Source organism: Salmo salar, chromosome 24 (genome assembly GCF_965601325.2).
Source record: "Salmo salar chromosome 24, fSalSal1, whole genome shotgun sequence".
Classification (NCBI taxonomy): Eukaryota; Metazoa; Chordata; class Actinopteri; order Salmoniformes; family Salmonidae; genus Salmo; species Salmo salar.
In genome coordinates this window covers 28,160,756-28,181,102 of record NC_138314.1, presented here as the reverse complement: position 1 = coordinate 28,181,102, position 20,347 = coordinate 28,160,756, and the positions used below count along the sequence as shown (strand labels likewise).

The following is a 20,347-nucleotide window of genomic DNA, read 5'->3' as shown; positions in this document are numbered from 1 at the left end:
TGCTCAGTTTGGTCGGACGGCCAGCTCTAGGTAGTTCCATATTTCTTTCCATTTTCCAATGATGGAAACCACTGTGCTCTTGGAAACTTGAAATACTACAAATTGTTTTATACCCTTCCCCAGATATATGGCTCATCACAATTCTATCTCAGAGATCTACGGACAGTTCCTTGGACTTCATGGTATAGTTTCTGTGTGTAGATAGGTAATAAAAAAAACATATTTCACCCATTTTTAATTCAGGCTGTAACACAACAAAATGTGGAATATCTCAAGGGGTATGAATACTTTCTGAAAGTACTGTATATAAAGGCTTTTCACTTGTTCAAAACTGAATCAAACATCCTCAGATCAGGCTGTACAGTACTGTATGTACTGAACTCCTCCGAATGCACTGCCACTGACTGAATGAGGACAGAGGACATTTGTGCTGGGTTATTGTGGACATGCCTGATGAGAGTATAACATGCTGAGCACACCAAATGAGAAGTCAGGAAGGGGGCAGTAAGGCAGCCATGTACACAGCCTGCTACTGTACTGTAGCACACCGGACAGAGACCGACATTTTACACACTTTCACATTAATCTCATAGGACATAGAAATCCAACCACAAGAAAGACTGCATTGAACCACACTTGTGATAATATCTAATCTCTATATGCAATTATCGATGTGGTAGCAGCAGTCCATTTGGGCTGTTGAATTGGAGTGCGGAGAAAGGAAGGGCTCCAGCCCATGGAGAAGAGCGGAGGCATATTGACCCAAAGTTCTTGTTCAGGATAACATGATTAAGTGGGAGAGAGCAAAGCTAGAGTCTGGCAGGCAGGCTGGAGGAGAGGAGCATTTGTCTCTCATTATCCTCTGGTCTCCTGCAGCAAATGCTCGCATCGCTTCCCCTCCTCCCCATTCTTCTTCATCAGGCCCCCCAGGGAGAGAACAGAAGAGCAGCACAGCATGGCCCGGCCTGGACAGGATGGAAATGCTATCTCATACAGCCTGAGTACTCTGTCTCTCTCTAATACAGGCTACAGGCAAGGAACGGCCTGTACCAGTATTCAGGAGGGACTCCAAGAGCAGATACAGAGGATGGATCATTTTAATTTCACTGTAATTCATTTCAATGTATACGAGCATTGATGTGGAAGTTGTGACTTACATTTCAGCAGTGTTGTGGAAGCTACTCTGAAAATATACTTTACCAAGCTACCAATTACTTCACACTGGAAGAAGTTAAGCTACACTAAAGCTAGCCTTAAGAAACATATTGTTTAGTTAACTAAAGATACTTTGGAAAAGTAGTTCACTACATCCAAACTACCTCGTGAAAATGTATCTAAATCTGAAATGTTATAGACTACAAATTGCAACAACAAATCACTCCGGAGTCAGATGTTAACAGAATGTGTAATATAGCCTATTAAACACAAAAAATACGTTTCAAGTGAGAATTAGACAGGTCTGATGTCGAAAAAGAAAGGAAATTCATGCCTACTTTAACCATATTTTATACTGAACAAAAACATAAATGCAACAATTTCAAAGATTTTACGGAGTTACAGTTCATATAAAGAATACATTTTTATAAATTCATTAGGCCCTAATCTATGGATTTTACATGACTGGGAACATAGATATGCATCTGTTCGTCACAGATACCTTTAAATAAAAGGTAAGGCCTTGAATCAGAAAACCAGTCAGTATCTGGTGTGACCACCATTTGCCACATGCAGCGTGACAGATCTCCTTCGCATAGAGTTGATCAGGCTGTTGATTGTGGCCTGTGGAATGTTGTCTCACTCATCTTCAATGGCTGTGCGAAGTTGGAACACACTTTTCGAGAATTGGAACATGCTGTCGTACATGCCGCTCCTGAGCATCCCAAACATGCTCAATGGGTGACATGTCTAGTGAGTATGCAGGGCATGGAAGAACTGGGACATTTTCAGCTTCCAGGAATTGTGTACAGATCCTTGTGACATGGGGTTGTGCATATCATGATGAAACATGAGGTGATGGCGGCAGATGAATGGCACGACAATGGGCCTCCAGGATCTCGTCACGGTATCTCTGTGCATTAAAATTACATCAATAAAATGCAATTGTGTTCGTTGTCTGTAGCTTATGCCTGCCCCTACCATAACCCCACCCCCACCATGGGGCACTCTGTTCACAACGCTGAGAAAACTGCTCGCCCACACAACACCATACACGTGGTCTGCTTTTTGTGCGTACGGAACATTTCAGGTATTTTTTATTTCAGCTCATGAAACAGGGGACCAACACCTTACATGTTGCGTTTATATTTGTGTTCAGTGTATTTTACTTATGCAAAAAAGTAGCGTGTAGTTCCAGTAGTTAGCTACACCACTAAATGGCAAAAAAGTTATTAACTACTGAAAACACTACCAAGATTTGAATTTAGTTCAACTACCACCAAGCTACAGCAAAATGTAATGACATGACTAGTTGAACTACATGTAGGTCACTACTCCCAATCATTTCATTTCAGCACCCTGATCTTGTTGTCTTTCTCCCTTTATCTTTTGTTACAGGCTGCTGCTGCTGCACCAATGAATTAACTAACACACCAGTCTCTCTCTGTTGCATGGGGTAATTTAGAATTTCAAAACCATGGACATCAATATAGCCAAGTTGCATTCATTTTCCTTTCCAAGCTTTGCATGCAGTCTCAGAGTATGCTGTTTTATGTCTGTTGAAGAGAGGACATGCCTTTCCTTTACTCTTTATTGTATTGGGGTGGCAGGTAGCCTAGTGTTTAGAGCGTTGGACTAGTAACCGAAAGGATGCAAGATCGAATCCCTGAGCTGACAAGGTAAAAATCTGTCGTTCTGCCCCTGAACAAGGCAGTTAACCCACTGTTCCTAGGCTGTCATTGAAAATAAGAATTTGTTCTTAACTGACTTGCCTAGTTAAATAAAGCTAAAATAAAAATTGCTGCTACACCAGTGATGTAGCTAGCTCAGACAGACTGGGCTCTCTCCTTGTATTGCTGCTGCACCAGTGATGTAGCTAGCTAACCCAGACAGACTGGGCTCTCTCCTTGTATTGCTGCTGCACCAGTGATGTAGCTAGCTAATCCAGACAGACTGGGCTCTCTCCTTGTATTGCTGCTGCACCAGTGATGTAGCTAGCTAACCCAGACAGACTGGGCTCTCTCCTTGTATTCTGCTGCACCAGTGATGTAGCTAGCTAACCAACCCAGACAAGTGTGGCTCTCTCCATTGCATGGAGTCATCATCCATCTCTGCTCCCTGAAACATTTCACGAGTGATTAATCAATACAGCAATAAAGGTACACACATAAAGTTACTATATAATCACATAATACTAGAGATTAAGCTACTTGGTAGACCATTATTTATAATATTCTCTTAGCTGGTGACAGATAAACAGAGATTTGAACCTTGGCTTAAAGAAGAGCGGGAATACACAAGTAACAGGAAATATATTTTAAACAAACAAAAAGGGTTCTACAAGCAATTGTTAGAACAACAGGAAAAAGCTTCAAAAGCTTTATCCAAATAGTGCTGGACTCAACTAACAAAATAATAGACAATCTGACCAGAGATATGCAGGACCTTAAGAACCGTTTTCAGTTCTCCCAGGGAGAGGTGGATGTCCTGAAAGAGACTTGTAGCAAGATGACAACAAACTGTAAGTCCTCTTGAGATGACATCAGCACTTACTGTGAATCGTTATTAACAATGACTGGGAAAACAGACTATCTAGAACACAGCTGTCAAACTCCTTCCACGGAGGGACAAATGTCTGTGGGTTTTCGCTCCTCCCTTTTACTTGACTGATGAATTAAGGTCACTAATCAGTAAGGAACTCCCCTCACCTTGTTGTTTAGGTCTGTATTGAAAGGAAAAAACAAAATCCTGTAGACACTAAGCCCTCAATGGAATGAGTTTGACAGCATGATCTAGAAGGACAATCCAGGAGAAATAACATTGTTGTGGATGGCATAGCAGAGTCTTCACATGAGAACTGGGCCGAGTGTAGAGAAATTAAGACAAATTATTACTGAAAAGCAGCAGATGGATCATACGAAGATTGAGGTGGAGCACACCCACAGGCTGGAGAACATGTAACCAGCCTAGGTGACAGACCCAGGCTGATAGTGGTCAAGTTCCTCAGGTTAAAAGGACAAGATGGCTGTTCTGTATAGAGCCAAAAACTTAAGAGGAACCAACATCTTCCTCAACATTGACTTCTCTGAAGCTGTGCATCAAAGATGGAAATAAGTTATTCCAGCTACAAAAGCTTCCAGAGCATGGGAACATTGCTTACATCTGCTACGACAGGCTCACTTGTACACCCTCCCTCCCAAAAGCCTCGGAGGTATGAGAGAGCTAATCTTCAGGGTCAGTAGCTTCAGCCGAACATCACACACACACTTACACTTAGAAATAAGGTTCATGAAATCAATAACTTGCTAACGTCGGATAAAATTCATATACTGGCCATCTCTAAAACTAATTTAGATAATTCCTTTGATGATACAGCAGTAGCAAATCAGGGAGGGATATAACATCTACAGAAAAGACAGGAATACCTATGGGGGAGGTGTTGCTGTATATGTTCAGAGCCATATTCCTGTATAGCTTTGAGAGGATCGGTGTTGAAGTGTTGTTGTTGCAGGTTCACCTGCATCCTCTAAAGTCTCTTCTTTTAGGGTGCTTCTATAGGCCACCAAGTGCTAATAGTCAGTATTTGGATAATATCAGTACAATGCATGATAGTACTGTTGAGACTGTTGTCCTTCTGGCAGGTTCTCCAGGTTCTGGCAGGTCGGCAGGTTCTCCAGGTTCTGTGGCTCAGTTGGTAGAGCATGGTGTGTGCAACGCCAGGGTTGTGGGTTCAATCCCACGGGGGGCCAGTACAAAAAAATACATTAAATTAAATGTATGAAATGTATGCATTCACTACTGTAAGTCGCTCTGGATAAGAGCGTCTGCTAAATGACTAAAATGTAAATGTAAAAATGTGTGTGTGAGGTTAACAGAGAGGTCTATTTTCTGGGTGACATGAACATTGACGGGTTTGCAGCTAGCTGTCCTCTCAAGAGGAAGCTTCTAACTGTGACTGATGTCTGTAATATGACCCAGGTTATCCCCCAACCAACTACAGTTCATACTAATAGTGTTGGATCTGTGACATCCACTTGTATTGATTATATCTTTGCTAATGCTGCAGAGCTTTGCGCCAAAGCAATTTAAGTTTCCATTGGCTGTAGTGACCATAAAATTGTGGCAATAACAAATAACAAGCAAAGCCAAAGTGCCAAAGGTTGGGCCTAAACCAATTCATAAGTGATCATACAAAATGTTTTCTCAGGACTCTTTTGTTGAAGATGTACATTTTTTTGTTGGTCTGATGTGTATGAGGAATTGAATCCAGATGCAGCACTGAAAGTATTTGTACAATTATTTATCGCAATTGTTGACAAGCATGCACCTGTTAAGAAACAAACTATGATAACTCTTACAGGCCCCTGAATTGCTGACAAATGGAAAGAAAATGTATGGTTCAAATAAATTATGCAAAAGAGGAGGCAAACAAGTCAGGCTGCTCAGCTGTTTGGTTGACATACTGCGATTCAAAATTCAAAAGGCACTTGTACATCTGAGCTATCTTTGCTGCAGGTGCATGGCAACAGCCGAACAAGATGAGAAAAAATAAGAAATCTGCACACTGCTCTTACTAGTATCACCGCTACTCACCAAGCTTTACGCATCGGTCTATACGGCTATCATAAAGTTTGGTGAGGAGCAGTGATACTAACAAGAGCAGTGTGCAGGTTTCCTCTTTTTTCTAATCTTGGTTGACATACTGTGAATTGAAAAGTTGTGACTAAACATAACAAAAAGGAACAAATTATATTTTATATTACCAAATAAAGATAAATGACAAAAATCACAATGGGAAAAGACTTTGAAGTACCTTAAATTATATAATGGGCAGAAAACCCAATTAATCTCCATCGTTCATTGAAGTTGATGGGTAATTTACAATCAAACCTTGCCAATCATTTCAATGACTATTTCACTACTAAAGTGTAAATGACAACATTGAACAATGAACCATCATATTTTTTTTATGAAATATCTAATAATGACAAAGAAGGTTTGCTGTTTTGAGCCACCCCTATTTGCTATACCTTTAACTGAAGCCTAAAGGAATGTGTGTTCCCACAGGTGTGGAATGAAGCTAAAGTAATTCCCTGCCTAAAAATAGTAAAGCACCCTTTGCTGGCTATAACAGCTGCCCAATCAGTCTGCTGCCTGTTTTTAGGAAACTGATGGATAGGATTGTGTTTGACCAAATACAATGCATTTTTTTCAGAGAACAAGTTAACTACTAACTTTCAGCATGTATATAGACTTGTACTGCACTGACTCAGATCATTGGGTAAAATAAATGGATAATCAAACCATAGTTGGAGCTGCATTGTTAGATTGCAGTGCAGCCTTCAATGTTATTGATCCAAAAAAATGTTTAACTCACTTGCTATGGCTTTACATCACCTGCCAACACATGGTTGGAGAGTTATTTATCTATGATCCAGACTTACTAACTCATACGTATGACTTACATATCTCATAATAATCACTTACTATCTCATATTTATGACTTATTATCTCATAATAATGGGAAATCAAATTGTATTTGTCACATGCTTCGTAAACAACAGGTGTAAACTAACAGTGAAATGCTTACTTATGGGTCCTTTTCCAACAATGCAGAGTTAAATATAAAGAAAAAAATAATATTAATTGAAATAGTGACACAAGGAATAAAAACACAGTTAATAATGAATAACAATAATTAATAAAAATGACATGGCTATATACAGGGAGCACCAGTACTGAGTCGATGTGCAGGTGTACGAGGTCATTGAGGTTGCCATGTACATAGAGTAGAGCAACAGGATTGATAATAGACAGTAGCAGCAGTGTACAGTATGTGGTGAAAGTGTGTGTGTTTGTGTGGCGTTAGTGTGCATGTGTGCGCGCATATAATGTGTGTGTGTGTGTGTGTGTGTGTGTGTGTGTGTGTGTGTGTGTGTGTGTGTGTGTGTGTGTGTGTGTGTGTGTGTGTGTGTGTGTGTTTGTGCGTGCGTGTATTGGGGTGTCAGTGTAAGTATGTGTGAATGTTTGGGTAGAGTCCAGTGCATGTTAATTCCTGCGTGATGTGGAAACCGAGGAACTGCTCACCCCTTGGTTTCCTGTAGTCTCAAATAAGCTCATTTGTCTTGCTGATGTTGAGGGAGAGGTTGTTGTCCCGGCACCACACTGCCAGGTCTCTGACCTCCTCCCTATAGGTTGCAATAGGTTGTAGGACTTCGGTGATCAGCCCTAACACTGTCGCATCATCAGAAAGCTTGATGATGGTGTTGGAGTCGTGCGTGGCCACGCAGTCGTGGGTAAACAGGGTATACAGTAGGGGACTAAGTACACACCCCTGAGGGGCCCCCATTTTGATTGTCAGTGTGGCAGATGTGTTGTTGCCTAACCTCGCCACCTGGGGGCAGCCCGTCAGGAATTCCAGGATCCAGTTGCAGAGGGAGTTGTTCAGTCCTAGGGTCCTGAGCTTGGTGATGATTTTGGAAGGGACTATGGTGTTGAATGCTAAGCTGTAGTTAATGACATCATTCTTACATAGGTATTCCTTTTATCCAGGTGGGTGATGGCAGTGTGGAGTGCAACAGAAATTCCGTCATCTGTGGATCTGTTAGGGAAGTTTGCAAATTGGAGTGGGTCCAGGGTGTCTGGGATGATGGTGCTGATGTGAGCCATACCTTTCAAAGAATTTCATGGCTATAGATGTGAGTGCTACAGGGCGATAGTTGATTAGGCAGGTTACCTTGGCGTTTTTGGGCATGGGGACTATGGTGGTCTGCTTGACACAAGTTGGTATTACAGACCGGGTCAGGGATAGGTTGAAAATCTCAGTGAAGACACTTGCCAGCCCGGTCAGCGGATTCTCTGAGTAGGCGTCCTGGTATTCCGTTTGGCCCTGCGGCCATTGTGAATGCCCAGCTAGCACATAATGTTCTGAGAACCATATGTTTCTTAAAGCTTGGTGAGATCGTGGTTGTCCTATGGTTATTTTGAATACTATCTTCCCACAACTTTCTGGGACTGGTGCAGGATAGTTGCATGGCTTTGGAACATTCTCAGCACATTTAAGAAACTTGACAAATAAAAAAAATGTAAATCTTGGTATTTCATTACTTAACAGAACATTTCCTAAAAGTTCCAACATTTTGTGTCAATTCTGGTAATGTTCTAGGAATGTTCTCCAACTGCTGTGACATTGGGAATGTTCTCAAATAGTTCAGAGAACGTTAAGAAACAACGTTCTTCTTTGAGAATGTCAGTAATTAAGCATAGCATTTCTTACTGGTTTCCTCGTGGTTCTATTTAAAGTCATGCTCTCAAATTGTTCTGAGAACATTAAGAGAACCTTCCATAAAAACAACAAGAAACATTTAGTAATGTTCAGAGAACGTTCTAAGAATGTTATTTAAAAAACGTATACATTTTGTTCTCAGCATCAACAAAATTCTATCTTCTATCTTGTTAAGTGTATTCAGGTGTGTTGCTCACGCCCACTAATTGGCCAAACCTGATCTTAACGACTGTTTGTTTCCTTTGAAATGGGGTCTTTTTGAATAGACTAAAATTAACATTTCAAAAAACATTGCATGCTAGCTCCATCCTGGTGGCACAGTGGACTAATTCCATGGATAAAGAATAGAAGACCATAGGTTTAAATCTCAGTGATGGCGTGCCACAATAAAAAAAGAAATGTGTTTGCATGATTAATGCCTAAGCAAATTAATATCCATGTATCCTATCTGTGCTTGGAGTTGAAAACTGTTAACATAAGCTAGCAGTGTTTTTAAAAGTCTTACTGAAACATATTCTCAAATAACCAATAATTTCTGTTCTCAGAACGTCAACAAAACCTTCCAGGAAAACCGGTCAGGAAATGTATGGCTTTGTTCCCAGAACTAATGGGAAACCAAATACAGTGAGGGAAAAAAGTATTTGATCCCCTGCTGATTTTGTACATCTGCCCACTGACAAAGAAATGATCAGTCTATCATTTTAATGGTAGGTTTATTTGAACAGTGAGAGACAGAATAACAACAAAAAAATCCAGAAAAACGCATGCCAAAAATGTTATAAATTGATTTGCATTTTAATGAGGGAAATAAGTATTTGACCCCCTCACAATCAGAAAGATTTCTGGCTCGCAGGTGTCTTTTATACAGGTAACGAGCTGAGATTAGGAGCACAATCTTAAAGGGAGTGCTCCTAATCGCAGTTTGTTACCTGTATAAAAGACACCTGTCCACAGAAGCACTCAATCAATCAGATTCCAAACTCTCCACCATGGCCAAGACCAAAGAGCTCTCCAAGGATGTCAGGGACAAGATTGTAGACCTACACAAGGCTGGAATGGGCTACAAGACCATCGCCAAGCAGCTTGGTGAGAAGGTAACAACAGTTGGTGCGATTATTCGCAATTGGAAGAAACACAAAAGAACTGTCAATCTCCCTCGGCCTGGGGCTCCATGCAAGATCTCACCTCGTGGAGTTGCAATGATCATGAGAACGGTGAGGAATCAGCCCAGAACTACACGGGAGGATCTTGTCAATGATCTCAAGGCAGCTGGGACCATAGTCACCAAGAAAACAATTGGTAACACACTACGCCGTGAAGGACTGAAATCCTGCAGCACCCGCAAGGTCCCCCTGCTCAAGAAAGCACATATACATGCCCGTCTGAAGTTTGCCAATGAACATCTGAATGATTCAGAGGACAACTGGGTGAAAGTGTTGTGGTCAGATGAGACCAAAATGGAGCTCTTTGGCATTAACTCAACTCGCCATGTTTGGAGGAGGAGGAATGCTGCCTATGACCCCAAGAACACCATCCCCACCGTCAAACATGAAGGTGGAAACATTATGCTTTGGGGGTGTTTTTCTGCTAAGGGGACAGGACAACTTCACCGCATCAAAGGGACGATGGACGGGGCCATGTACCATCAAATCTTGGGTGAGAACCTCCTTCCCTCAGCCAGGGCATTGAAAATGGGTCGTGGATGGGTATTCCAGCATGACAATGACCCAAAACACACGGCCAAGGCAACAAAGGAGTGGCTCAAGAAGAAGCACATTAAGGTCCTGGAGTGGCCTAGCCAGTCTCCAGACCTTAATCCCATAGAAAATCTGTGGAGGGAGCTGAAGGATCGAGTTGCCAAACGTCAGCCTCGAAACCTTAATGACTTGGAGAAGATCTGCAAAGAGGAGTGGGGCAAAATCCCTCCTGAGATGTGTGCAAACCTGGTGGCCAACTACAAGAAACGTCTGACCTCTGTGATTGCCAACAAGGGTTTTGCCACCAAGTACTAAGTCATGTTTTGCAGAGGCGTCAAATACTTATTTCCCTCATTAAAATGCAAATCATTTTATAACATTTTTGACATGCGTTTTTCTGGATTTTGTTGTTGTTATTCTGTCTCTCACTGTTCAAATAAACCTACCATTAAAATTATAGACTGATCATTTCTTTGTCAGTGGGCAAACATACAAAATCAGCAGGGGATCAAATACTTTTTTCCCTCATTATACGTACATTCCCACAACTTCCAAGGAACCAAATATGCTAGCTAAGTGTTAACCTGTTTAAAGGTCTTATTCACATTGGCTACGGAGCATGAGATCACACAGTCATCCGGAACAGCTGGTGCTCTCATGCATGGTTCAGGGTTGCTTGCCTCGAAGCGAGCATAGAAGGCATTTAGCTCATCTGGTAGGCTCGCGTTGCTGAGACACTCAGACTCCACCAGAGTTGGCATAATAGGATTAGCGGGATTTCTTATAAGCGTCTGGATTACTGTCCTTAAAAGCGGCATATCTACCCTTCAACTCAGTGCAGATGTTGTCTGTAATTCAAGGCTTCTGGTTGGGCTATGTACGTACGGTTACTGTGGGGCAGAGTAGTGAGCAGAGCGGAGCAGAGCGAAGAGCGTAGCGTGCCCAATTTGCTTGGAGCGGGAGCGAGATTCCCAAAGGCTGGAGCGTCGTCCTTCTCGCCCGCTCCAATTTCACTTCAGTAGCGCTCCAGTAGCGCTCACTTCACGAGCTCAGGGCATGCCTGCCCCAGCATGCATTTGTAGTTAATTGCGTGCTGCTATAGCCCCTTGCTTTACCTACTGTCATGCAGTTTGCTAAATATTATCAAAAAGAAATTGATAACACAGGTGTTAAACCAAGGTGAGGGAGTGCTGGGATTTAGTGTCCACAATTAAAGAATCATTGTGGAATCTGAATAGACACGCATCTCAAAAGCATGCTATCTGCACATGCTAAAAGAAAGGAAGGAGGTGGGTAGATAACTAAGTGTGTCATTGGAGTATTTATAAACTAAACATCAGATCTCTTAAACGTTTTGTTAATTTCCTTTCTATTATCTATACTATAGGCCATAATTGATTTTGGCCCAATAGGCCTGGCATATTACCACATTCAAGGAGCTTTCCGTTTTGATTGGGTTATTTTGTCTAAAAACCTTAAGGCCTACCTACAGAAATATACAAAAAACAACTCTGCATCTCTGCCCAGCCTGGCAAGAGAGGTCAAAATGGTGTTAAGCATCCTCAGTGGCTCTGCAAGTGTGGAGAGGATATCCTCTGCTGCTGGTCGGCTCTCCATGCACCATCGCATGAGCCTGAAGCCACAGACTGGCCAAACTGTTGTTTCTAAAAATGAAAATGATAAGTCATTTTTAATTTAATTTGTATTTAAATTCTGAGAGCTTTGTGTCCCTACCAGCCTATTGTGTCGCACTTGCAAATGCTTCACAATGTATTTCATTGTAGCTATAGCCTTGAAATCATTTAAATAATATGGTCTAAATACACATTTTTAACGTTCCGTGTCTGGCTCCTGACCTATTTAGAGTGTTTATATGCTATTTAATATGACATGTAGCCTATTTGAAATGATGTTCTTACATTCTCCTTACATTCTCCTTTTCATGTTTATTCAAATACTTTTCATTCAAATCCATATGGTTTGGTTTCAACCAATTGGTAGGTCCAGGTATCACAAAAATAGATGGGTGTTGGTTAAATTGTGATTTTAATGAATGGAGCGCAGAGTGGTTTTTAGTGGAGCAGTAGGAAAGCATATGGTGCACAAGCACCGCTACCATGAGTGATGAGCGGGACTTTCAACAGCTCAACTCCGCTCACATGCTCTGCTGTGGGGATGACATCGTTGATGCACTTGACTGATGTGGTAAACTCCTCAATGTTAGTGGATGAATCCCAAAGCATATTCCAGTCTGTGCTAGCGAAACAGTTTGTAGCTTAGCATCTGCTTCATTGGACCACTTCTGTATTGATCATGTCACTGGTACTTCCTGTTTGAGTTTTTGCTTGTAAGCAGGAAACAGGAGGATAGAATTATGGTTTAATTTGTCAAAGGGAGGGCGAGGGAGGGCCTTGTCTGCATTTCTGTGGGTAATGACTTACTATCTCATAATTATCACTTAGTATCTCATTATTGTGATATAGAATCTCATAACTATGACTTACTATCTCATAATTATGACTTGGTGTCTCATAATAATGACTTACTATCTCATAATAATGACTTACTATCTCATAATTATATCTTACTATCTCAAACTCAGTCAGATGTTTATTTTTTTGGTGGCAGGAACGAGCTTCCATAATTTAGAGAGGACAAATCTGGTGACAGACAGATCTAAACAGAGTGCATCTATCCTCTCTGCTCATGCAGCCTCTTCCCCTCGCTCTGTCTGCATTGTTAACATGGTGTTATCTGTTGCCAGGATTCCATCAGAAGAACTGGAAGAGTGCACGCTTTTTACAGGTGGTTTGGAATCCATGTCTGAGTCACATGGAGGCCAGTGCTGGGCCAGGGCACTCTCTTCTGGGCCAAGTTGCCATCTGACCTTTCCCCGACCTTGCACTGGACCTCACAGAAGCAAAACCAGGAAAACATACAATGGATGGAATTAATTTTATACCCATTTTTCACATGTTGAGCATGTATTTTGTCCTACAAGCCTCACTATGCCTCTATGAGGCTTTGCTGAGAAAAGCTCCACTAAAACATTCTCCTGTCCCCCTGGACATTTCAGGGATAGCACACACATTGCCCCAGTCTCCCCCATTAGGGAGAAGGGAGCAGGCAATAGCATGGTATCACATTACATCAGACTGGAGTGTGTTTATCTGAGAGGGAGCCAGGCCAGTGAACACAGCATAGGCTCTCTCTCTCTCTCACTCTCTCTGCTGCACTGCCCTTTGTTAGGGCCAGAACAGCACTGTGCTACTGCTATTGCATCAGGGACCTTTTACAACTATTTACTACATAGAAAACACACCATTTAGTTTCTGCTCATATCGCTAGTGCACTAAGCTCACAGAGAAGGATATTTCTCACCAGAGGAGCAAAGGAATGAGGGGAAGGGGGAGATTGAATAGAAAGAGAAGGGAACATGAAGACAACAGTGTCCGTAGCTTCTAATTTATGTTAGCTGTAAACACCCATATGATTAGCACCGATTGGGATTGGATGATTGAAACAACACTACTGATGGACACAACTTTAAAGGAATATAACTATTCCAAGATGATCGAACCATAGAGATACAATATAATACTATTTATTTCTGTGGATCGAACATCCAATATGAGCGTTCTCTCCCATGCCATCTGAGTGTCCTATCTGAGACTGAGACATACAGTACATTAGGAGCAGTTATCAGGGCTGATAGATGACAGGGCTGATGAAGAGAACACAGGTCCCTAACGACAGACAGGAAATTAGATGTGACAACGAGGGCTGTCTCTCTGCCCCAACACCTCAAACAGAAACAGCAGCCGTCGTATTTGAGCAGACCTCCTGAGGCCACATTACCAGGCTATCAGTTAGACCAGGCAGAGACAGAGCAGAACAGCCTTATGATGAATAGGATCATCTCAGCATGCCCTCCCTCCCGTGCTCAAAGGCTAATTCTGGATTAAAAGACACTCATTCAATGTGATTATTAATCTTGCTAATTGTGACACTCTCCGTGTCCGAATACCTATACTTGAATCCTAAATTGTAGGCCGTTTGAGTATGCAAAAAAATACATTTGCAACATTTTGAAAATCGAGTATACTTTAAATGCCAGGATGTCATTCTCATTTTGGCTTTGACAACAGCTGATCAATTAGATATGGGAATGTGCTACCAAAATCAACGAATAGCGGGAAACAATGCAATCAAGCATGAATGTTTGATAGTATGTGAATTTTATACTAATTTTGTCTCTTCATCAAGTAGAATTCGATGCACACTTTTCCACAATGCATTGGAAGAGATGGGCTGCAAGTGATAGACCCTAGTTCATTTCAAGTAGCAAAACAACAAAACTAGGAATACTTAATTGGGAAGATGTCGAATAGCTAAGCTTATGAAAACAGAAGACAGAAGTCTTTTAAACTAAATACTTAACCATCTTTTTACTTCTGAATGTGTCGGGACTGGGGACTCAGGATGTGGCTGCTTTAATGATGTCATGTTATTTAGGCCTTTTGATTTGAACATTTGGATTGTTTAATTTTTAGTTTTGTAGGCTAGGCTACCTATTTAATTTAAGGATCAAGCCTTAGCAGTCATTCTGATCTCTTTCCCAATGATCAATGCTTTAGTTTATTATGTTTCTGTCCAGCGGTTCTGACTTTGTGATGCACACAACTGTCCATGTTGTTCCGTACAATAGCCTTTTGATTTGAACATTTGTAAAGTTTTGGTGTGTGTACTATTCTATTTGATTTAATTAATATGTGTTACAGCACTTTGGTTTCACTGATAAATATTTGTTATCTGTTTCAGTCTTCAGTCCCATATAGCCCATCTAGGATACAGTAGATACAGTAGGCTATGGTATAGGTTGAATGTGATAGTTTGCCTATAACCAGCCCGAATCGGCTTACAACTCCATTCCTATTCTATTCAGAGTTTAGCTAAATTAATAGAATTGGAAATGAGATATTATCAGTCTGGTTACTGCCATGCATGTCTGGTGAATTTGGAAAGATCCACCTGCACTCTGCCCTCCCCACCTACTCAGCCAGTCAGGAGCCGCTACTGCGTTCCGGCCGTGTATGCGACGATGAGTACATAGTATGCAGTTTAAGTATGGCTATTCAGACATGGCCAGTGTCTAATGCTGATGGAGAAAAGGTGGAAAATATGCCCCACAATATTGAACGCAGAGATGGTAATCTGTACTATTACGGAGTGAACCAAGGATCAGATCTATTCAGCAAACTTGATAAGCAGTGTAGAATAATGAGACCTGCTACTGAATCAATAAAAAGTGGATCAACTTGAGGTAGGACACTTCAAGCGAATTAGAGTAACAGCAGACAGAGGAATGTGATTTCAGATAAACCATCATGAAGTCACACAGTTGGTCCCTTTCAGCATTCTGAGCATGTCTCCCCTCCCTCTATTTCAGGGGAGAGAGAGCTGGAAAGATATAGATCCCTCCTCAGCTGGAAGACTCCTCCCTCTGCCAGCGTCAGGGCAGCAGAATGGCACCGTGTTGCTTAGCACCAGGGAAGAGAGAGGCATAGCAGAGTGAAGCGGCAGGCGCCAGAAGACTGGCATATGCTGCTCCCCATCAGGCGTGGCAGTAGAGCGGGCATGAAGCTGGGAATGAGACACCACATGTGTCCATCCCTGGCTGTTTCTGAAGGAGCCTCCTTAATATAGACCAGTGGTTCCAAAATTGTGGGGTCGGAAGGGGGGGGCGTGGAGACCCCCCCTCCACTCAGTCAGGCTTTCAACTTACTCTTGAAAGTTGTAATAGTAGAATGCACAAGGAGCAATTTATAAATTGGGTAGTGCATCATCAGTTTTCCTCTTGTCATGTCAGCCATTGTATACCTTAGAGAGCTATTCATAACTTGTCAGAAATGTCCAGATCAACTAGCCCATGTCAGCTAATGATTTTTAGCTAGGTTTTTTAACCCATTGATTTTCTTGTAATGTTTGACTCAGATATCACATGAACACACATAAAACTTGACTAAATGTGTATATTAAAACTGCAACATTTTCTCTCCACCCCATGGCAAATACAAACAGACGTGACACGCAGGGGTGAAAGTGGGCTGAGTGAAAAGGTTTGGGAACCACTGATATAGACCACAGGGTGCATGTGCATGGTTTAACATAGAGACTACTGTAGTCACACAACATGCTCCTATCAGCTAATGTCAACTATCGGAGCTCAGCAAGTATTGTTTAAAAATGCTGTAGAAAATCCTACCAAGAGTGGGGTATAAATGAATCAATTCTGAACACAACAGTATCCTAAAAACACCCACAGAAAGTCTCATTGCAAAATAGTAGACTGACAACCTATCCTGGTTGGTAAAGCGTGGCACAAACCTTAGGAGAAAGAGTCTCGACTGGAAATGTAGGGGAAACAATTATTTGACATCCGGGAAGAAGACACCATCTCCCTGTCCCAACTTTACAGCTTTCAGCAGCAAAACAGCTATTGAGTAATCCATTCCCATTCCTAGGAAAGGCTCCACGGGTTGCCGAGAATAAACACAATGTCTTCTCACTCGAGCTATTAAACATTTCATACTGTTACACAATCATATCCGTTTTCATTATCTAAATGTGACTCTTATGCAAATGTCACAGGCTGGGATTTGTTGAAGACCAGGAGTAAACCGTGAGTCTGTCTCTAACATGAATCGGCCCTGTGACTCATCCTTCCATATCCAGCAGACGCCGTCTCTGTCTAATAATGCCTCCAGGGTGCACTGGGACTGTACTACCAACCTGGGACAACCATCCATGCACACAACAACCAGTTTACATGTCACTATTCAAGATCAAATCTTCTCACAATATTTCTCACTGTTTTTTTTCACTCCAAAAGTTTCCACAAAAAAGGTCCATTGCATTCTATAGTGAATAACATGGAAAAGTGATCAAATCCAAAACTTCATGAGAGCACATGAGCTCATGGTGCGCAACATTTCTATAGGCTATACAATTGCATTAGAAAACAGTTTATTAAAAAGACGAAGATCCCATCAGCTTTCTATAGGCTAGGCCTACTATATTTATTTCTCAACTTTCCTAATATTAAGCACATTGCTTCGCTTTACAACAGGAGTACAGGCTACCTGGCTGGCATGAACATTTGCTATTTAAGTGCATATATTACATGTTTCTCCCCTGCTCTGAGACAGGTGCATGAAAATTGTCTATTCTAAATCAAAACTAATTTCAAACATTATTTAGTATATGTAAAGACAAAATAATTAGATCCAGCAACCTTCCGGTTACTGGCCCAACGCTCTAACCACTAGGCTACCTGCCGCCCCGGTGTAGAGCCTAACTGGCATACATAGGCAGCGCGTGAGTTTCAAGATTGGGGAAGAACATTTTCACCAGAAAAATACACCTTTATAATAAAGCTTTACATGCATAATCGCATTTGCGGTCATTTTTGAGAATGGCGTTTTCCCTCTGATTGCATTTTGGAACATTTGCGCTTATAGTTTACTGCCGTGTGTGCATTGCTGCACTTATAATGTGAAGAAATAGCCTAATAGTTTATCAACATTTTAGGCTAAACATTCTGATCTGTTGCACCAGGCTCATGGCTTTTAAAATATTTTGGGATGCGAGTGGTTGCATTAGTTTGATATTTATCGAATCCCACAACTGTCCCAGACTATGTTTGGAATACTTATTTCTCGCACAGAAGGACAAGTTGACCAATAGAATAGGGTCAACTTTTGTACTATGGGGGAAAGTATATTGACCTAAGCTAGTGCTTTGCTGTTCGTTTGGCCTACTCATCTTGTTGGCTGACTCATCAGTTCTTCTAACATCTTCAATATGCGCCTCGGAATTTGATTAGGCACATTGCGTCTCCAATGTGTCCGTCTTCACTTGTAGCCTACATCTGAGCTGAGATACCTGTGAGAAGGATGCCTGTGAGAAAGACCCGATCACATGACAGGCAATGGTTAATAAGAATTGAGATATCTGAGAAAGCCATGTGACTGTGAGGTGCTTCGGAGCACGTAGACGTGAGAAGGGAATTATAATTATTATATTCAGCTCAAGGACACAACGGCCACTGGCCGCAAAAAGGCATGGATTTTTTTAGGGGGCATTACGGCCACACAAGGGGGATGCTGCCGGGAAATTCGAGGCATTATCAAGTGCTTGTCAAATTGCGAATGAGAGACTGATGAAGAGTGTGCAGTCTGCACAAAAAACAAACCAGAGCTCATGCGTTTCATGCAACTTTTTTCAAATCATCATTAGTCGCATCATGCAGCCTTAGAATGAATTACAATTCTAAACACATAGCCCAACTTTTGTATCATAACTAAAGTTGCATAAATAACTCTAAATTAAGCAGAATAGCTGCATGTGCGCACCCCCTCAGAAATAGTTTGGAGAAAATATTCTTTCTATTTTATTCAGCTATGTTCAATTGTATTCTTCAAAATATAAAATAATATAAAATAATGCCACGGAATTTTAGGCAAATCCTGTCTGCTAAATGAACTGGTGTAGCCCACAGCCATATGGCATACCAGATCAGGGCCTAACATAAGGACAACTCAGCGTATGCTTCTTCTAAAATAGACTACATTTTCTTCATATCATATTTCTATATTCTTCTGAAATAGACTACTTTTTCTTCATTTCATATTTCTTTAGAGCTGTCTAAAATAAACAATGGATTTATTGTGATGGTGTAGTCTATATTAAATGGATTTATTAGACTTCTTAAACTGTAGTTGTTCCAAAGGTCTGCATCAGTGGCTTGAAGGCTATGCGTGAAAGCTAGGAGAGGCGAAATGTGTTTATGTTAATTAACGGTCAATTACCGTGAGACCGGCAGTTATTTGCTTGACAATCACCAGCTGACAAAATTTCATGACCGCCACAGCCTTAATCCCTCCTCACACTTGAGACTAAAAATCTGCATTTTTGTGTGATATCACATTTAAAAAATACAGTAGGGTGAACTCACGTTATAGAGGATGTCCACCCATCCCTCCATGGTGATGCACTGGAAGACGGTCAGAATAGCAAAGAGGATGTTGTCAAAGTTGGTAATGCCGTAGTTGGGGCCGATCCAGTATTCCTGACACACAGTTCCATTTTCACAGGTCCTCGCTGGAGCCTCCATACCACAGGGGAACTCTGCTGCCTGCTCACCTGAGACACACACAAACACAACAAGGTAAGTTCTGTGCGCAAACATGCAAACACAGACGAACATGCTTACAGTAGCTCCCAGAACTATAGGCTGTAGCTCAATACATCATTTATATCAACTCTACATATGCAAGTTATAGCAGTTACACAAAACACAGGTGACTAAGATTTCATAGCGATGTGCATTGTGCATACCTGTATCAGTCCTGAAGCAGGTCCGGTGGAACTTGCCCATGTAAAAGTCCAGGCCGATGATTGCGAACATGAGTATAGCGAAGAAGAGCAGCATGCCAATCTGCAGCAGAGGCACCATGGCTTTCATGATGGACTTTAGAACTACCTGAAGACCTGAGAGAGAGACGACAACATTCTCACTTTACTCTCATGTTGTAGTTTTAACACACATCACAGGAGAGACCCCTAATGGCCCTTTAAGTTACTTTATTTAACATTTCTGGTTATCAGAATTATATATGATGACATGAACAAAAATGAAATACATAAATACATGTTTTAACGCTTAAATGACAAACTTCAAAAATTTACATATCCAAACAGAACATTGTTTCTCCTTTTTCCAGTGATTCCAAAGTCATTGTACTTACTAGGGATTCCAGACACCAGTTTCAGTGGCCTCAGGACCCGTACTGCCCTCAGAGTTCTCAAGTCAAAGTCTGCTCCCACTGTAGCCAGCATCCTGGTCACAATCAAACAGACAATCAGACTGACAATACTACAATCTGTACCACTATCCATGATTAACATACAATATATCATTTACATTATGAACGATTGAGGAAATTCAAGCGCTTCAATATAACATTCATTCCCATCTCCAAACATTACATTCCTGAAAACAATGAGGAATGATTCCTTGTGTATTTGTATTACCATTATCTAGCATTTCACGCCAATGTCGAATTTCTCCAGCATTCATGAAGGACTTGTATGTGATATAAGTCTAATTATAAACTGGGTGGTTTCAGCCATGAATGCAGATCGGCTG

The 20,347-nt window shown here is 41.4% G+C and overlaps 1 protein-coding gene across 1 annotated transcript in view; it reads right to left on the bottom strand.

Moving 5' to 3' along the window:
• Positions 1-20,037, bottom strand: part of LOC106585428 (voltage-dependent N-type calcium channel subunit alpha-1B) — a 109,863-nt gene extending 89,826 nt beyond the window's left edge. The window contains exons 1-3 of the mRNA XM_082968380.1: positions 19,947-20,037; positions 19,537-19,689; positions 19,154-19,341 (exon numbers count right to left, since the gene is read on the bottom strand). Of these exons, the coding sequence (XP_082824506.1) occupies positions 19,154-19,341; positions 19,537-19,689; positions 19,947-20,037 (432 nt within the window). The remainder of the gene's footprint in view (positions 1-19,153; positions 19,342-19,536; positions 19,690-19,946) is intronic.
• Between the last annotated feature and the right edge of the window lie 310 nt (positions 20,038-20,347).